We start from the raw sequence: 4,514 nt of genomic DNA, 5'->3' as shown, positions 1-4,514 counted from the left end.
CGCTCTGCAAGGCAAGGAGGGGCACTGCTGGGGGCTGCACCCCCACGGCCGGGGCTCCCCAGGGCCGGGGACACCCCCGCCTACCTTGGCTGCGCTGCAGTCGGCCACCACGTCCACCTTGGGGACCAGCTTTGGGAACTCCAGTGCCGCTGGAAGGACAGAGGGCGGTGACGGGGTGAGCTGGGAGCCCCCTGGCCCTGGCTGCAGAGCCACCAGGACATGTCACCCCCACCCAAGAGAAGCCTGGAGCCGCTCAGCATTGCAGGCAGGGCAGCAGCTGCAGGGCTGGGGGCTCAGTGCAGCCCTCCAAGATATTTTGGGAACACGGGTGAAGGCACGAACTGCCTGCAAAGCCCAGGAGCACCAGCATATGGCTGGGGAAAACTGATCCTGAAACCTCCTAATCCTGTGCCAGCATCACCACCCCTCCACCCCCCTAATATCAGGGTAATAATTCCAGCACAGCTCTCTCACAGCACCCACTGTGACACAGCTCCCAGCCAACAGTACTCACGGTCTCTGTATCTCACTCCTACCACATCTTCTGGCTGCTCAGTGGTGCTCAGCAAGGTCAGAGGATTGTCCTCTGTGGTTCTGCAGAAATTATGAGCTTGTAGATTGGGATCCAGCTCATACAGATGACCTTCAAAAAAATATTCTTGATGGTGAGGGACTATATTTGTTTGCTTGAAGACAGCATCTAAAAACTTGGTGGTACTGAAATGAAGAAGAAACGAAAGGGTGAGGAATGAGCAATGAGGTGAGCGCCCAGATTTCCATCATTTTAACAGCCTGCTGTCCTCTCCTCATAGCAAAATATCCCAAAAAGTCAGTGGAGCCCCTCAGACAACCTCCATAGGGCTCTCCATGTGCCAAGAGTTCCTGGTTAGTGCAAAGGTTGGTCTGAGCCTGGTTTGTTTTAATCTGGTTTAACTGGTGCAGGGGGAACAGGCGCTCCCCCCAGGGGCTGAGGCTCCCGAGCTCACTCCCAAATTCACTTTGAAGAGGGCCTGGGCACCCTTACGTGTTGTAGGAGTGGATGTAGATGCGGTGCAAGGAAGCCTGCTGCAGGGAGAACACGTCGACCACGATCCTCTGCAAGATGTCATTGGTTCCTGCAAAAAACTGGTCGAATCCCCAGCACTTCTCCTGATCCACCTCCAGGATGTTAGCCAGGATGGGTATCAGCTGGTCCTTCAGCCCCCTGCGGCAGCAGGAGAGAGGTTTGCCCCCTGGCACAGCCTTGAGCCGTGACCCTGGTGGCTCCCAGGGCGGGGGGATGTGCAGCCCCCCCTCCTGCAGCCGTCCCCTCGGGGCAGAGCTGAGCCCAAGGGACACCCACGTGGAGAGCTGGCAGGTGATGGGCAGCTCGTAGCTCCACTCGATGCTCCCGTTCTCCTGCCGCTGGACGCCCGCGATGGCTCCAGGAGGCTTCTCCGTGGTGATTTTGTACCTGTGGAAAGGGAACTGCCTGTAGCTGACATGAGCCCAGTGACCTCTGGGCACCATGGCCCTCGGGTGCAGCAGAGAGGGAAAGGGCCAAGAGTGGATGGGCTGGGAAAGGCACGGCCCACAGACAGAACAAAAAATACACAGAGGGAAGGTACTTGGAAAAAACAGACAAAAACTTGCAAGCAACCATAAACAGAATCACAATCAGAGCATGGTGGGGTTGGAAGGGACCTCTGGGGATCATCTCATCCACCCCCCTGCTCCAGCAGCTCACCCACAGCAGGGTGCCCAGGGTCACAGCCAGGCAGGTTTGGGATCTCTCCAGAGCAGGAGACTCCACAGCCTCTCTGGGCAGCTGCTCCAGGCTCTGCACCCTCACCCCAAAGAAGTTTCTCCTCCTGCTCAGGTGGCACCTCCTGGGTTCCAGTTGGTGCCCGTTGCCCCTTGTCCTGTCCCTGGGCACCACTGACCAGAGTCTGGCCCCAGCCTCTTGCCCCCCGGGGCCCTTTAGCTCTTGCTCAGCACTGCTCAGATCCCCTCTGAGGCTTCTCCTCTCCAGCTGCACAGCCCCAGGGCTCTCAGCCTGGCCTGGCACAGAGATGCTCCAGCCCCTCAGCAACTTCAGAGCCTCCACTGGACTCTGTCCAGTAGTTCCTTGCCTCTCTTAAACTGGGGAGACCAGCACTGGATCAAGTACTCCAGAGGTGGCCCCACTAGAGCAGAGTAGAGCAGGAGAACCCCCCTCGACCTGCTGGCCACACTCTTCTTCACACACCCCAAACCCTGCCTCTTTTTCAGGCTGCGTGGCCACAAAGACACGAGAATGCATTTTGAGGGAAAGGTGGTAAATGGGACAGGGATCCTCTCCCACACCACGCACGCTCTCCACGGGCCACGTTTCAGGGCTTCATGGGATTAAACGAGCAGCAAACTACAGCTCCCAGTGGCACAGTGCTGCTGGCACACCCCGAGCCACCGCCAGGCTGCCCTCCAGCCCCCAGGGCCACCAGCCCGGGTCCCACCTCCCCCAGCGGCAGCACCCAGGCAGGTACCTACATGATCTCCTTGTTCCTGCGAGGACCCCCGAAGGGGACGAAGGGGAGGCTGCCAGTGGCAGCGTGGTAGAAGGTGACACCGATGCTCCAGAGGTCGACGGTGACGCCGTAGGACTTGTGCTGGGGCTTGCGCAGGACCGCGCGCTTGTACACGTCCGGGTGCTGCGGGGACCCCCCGGGAGTGGCACTGCCAGCCTGGCACTGCCAACCCACCGCTCGCCAAGGCCTCCCCTGCTGCTGGCTCCTCCAGCCTAAACGTCACCTCTAACTCTACAACAGAAACGCTGAGCCCCCCCCTCTTCATAAAGACGTGGCCCCTTTGGGATGGGGCTCTCCGAGCCACTGCTCCTCTCTCCCCAAGCTGCCCAGATGGTGGGTGGGGAGCAGCTCCCCCAGGACTCCCAGCCCTGCCACCCATCATACTCACCAGATACTCCTCCGTCCCGTAGACTGACACAAACTTCTCATCATCATCCAGCTCTCGGGCGGCCCCAAAATCCGTCAGCTTGTAGATGCTCTGCCCGTCCTCCCCCACCAGCCGCATGATGTTCCCGGGTTTGATGTCCCTGTGGACGACGCCGTTCTCCCGGAGGTGGTTCATCCCTGCCACTGGGCACAAGCAGGGGGGGCAGCGTTGGTCTGCGGGGCTGCAGCACTCTGCTCCAGAGGGTCTTGTTTAGAGGTAGGAATAGGAGATGGGAGAAACCCCAGGGCTGGTGGGAGCTCCCAAACCCACCTCCTTTGGAGGTGCAGCTTCTCTCTGCTGAGCCCAACCCTCAGAGGTCCATAGCCCAGGGCTGGTGCCCGCAGGGTGCCACCAGCACCGGGAGGTGCCCAGGCTGTGGCTCGTGGTGGCAGGGACCCAGCACTCACCCACACACTGCAGCACGATGAGGAACTCGGACTCGGCCAAGCCGAAGGCGTTCACTGGGTCTTCCAGCACGTTCAGCAAGCTGCCACTGGAGCAGTACTCCATCACCAGCACCTTCTGCTTGCTGCTGCCCTGCGGGGGGAGCAGCCCTGAGGGCTCGGCCAGCCCCGTGCCCCAGCTGCTGGCCTGTCCCCCACCCCAGGCAGGGTCCCCTCCCTTGGTTGATGGGTCCCTGGGTTTCTCCTGCCCGGGCAAACCAGTGTTGGAGAATGTCCCCACTGTGCCATGCACCTGACCAGGGCACAACAGCAGGTCACGTCCGTGCTCCAGCCCAGTGACCCAGTGCCCCCAGTGAAGGGCTGGGCTGAGGCTTGGTGTGGAGCCAGGGAGAGGTGGGAGGAGAAGACCACCAACTCCAGATCACTGCTCCCCTCCACAGCTCAGACCAGCTCTGCCACGGTGCTGGCCCAGTCCCCCCAGCAGGTTTCTGAGTCGGGGTCCCACTTACTGTCTCTTCCACGGCAAATAACTTGACAATGTTTTTATGGTTCAGCTTCCTCAGCATCTCAAACTCTCTCATCTGGACCTCCTGGGGCCGGAGGTAGCTGGCATTGTTAAAGACCTTCACAGCAACCAGCTCCCCCGATTTCTGGGGACATAGGAAAACAGAGAAAGAGGAAACGGGGAGGTGGCACCATCCCTGTCCTAAGCAGCTCCATTAGCCCCATTACTGCTCCCAAATCCCTCCTGGAATGCAAACTACGCTGACACCGGAACGTGTTATCTGAGCAGACGTCCCACAACCTTTGTCTCCTCCACTGCAAGAGCAAAGTGCTGCTACTCTCCTCCCTTTGCTTCCTGCCCCTGCAGCCCACGTGTCACCCGGCAGTGGGTTTATTCTGCCTCACTAAGGGGTCTGGAGCAGGGGCTCGGGCTGGCAGCTCCCTCTTTCCAAACCCTCCTCGAAGGCGCCTCTCCCACCCCACAGACAGTGCGCTCAGGAAACTTCAAAGCCCGGCGAGGCAGAGTCTCTATCCCAACCCTGGCAAGTGTTTGCATGAAATATGCAAATTGCCAAGGATGGGATTTTCAAAACCTCTGGGCATTCCCCCGAAAACAGCCCCCTCCCCCCCTCC

At 59.9% G+C, this 4,514-nt stretch overlaps 1 protein-coding gene across 1 annotated transcript; it reads right to left on the bottom strand.

The window, feature by feature from the left end:
* Nucleotides 1-84: 84 nt before the first annotated feature.
* On the bottom strand, nt 85-4,024 carry IKBKE (inhibitor of kappa light polypeptide gene enhancer in B-cells, kinase epsilon; the record flags this gene model as incomplete). The annotated part of the gene is made up of 8 exons (XM_008942383.1): nt 3,887-4,024; nt 3,381-3,510; nt 2,935-3,116; nt 2,509-2,669; nt 1,343-1,453; nt 1,025-1,204; nt 515-717; nt 85-149 (listed from the first exon to the last, which is right to left on the bottom strand). Coding segments are annotated over exons 1-8 (1,104 nt in total), but the record flags the coding sequence as incomplete, so codon positions are not given.
* Nucleotides 4,025-4,514: the final 490 nt, after the last annotated feature.

Source organism: Merops nubicus, unplaced genomic scaffold (genome assembly GCF_000691845.1).
Source record: "Merops nubicus isolate BGI_N331 unplaced genomic scaffold, ASM69184v1 scaffold30436, whole genome shotgun sequence".
Lineage (NCBI taxonomy): Eukaryota > Metazoa > Chordata > Aves > Coraciiformes > Meropidae > Merops > Merops nubicus.
The sequence above is the reverse complement of the archived record's forward strand: the minus strand, read 5'-3'. Positions and strand labels throughout refer to the sequence as shown.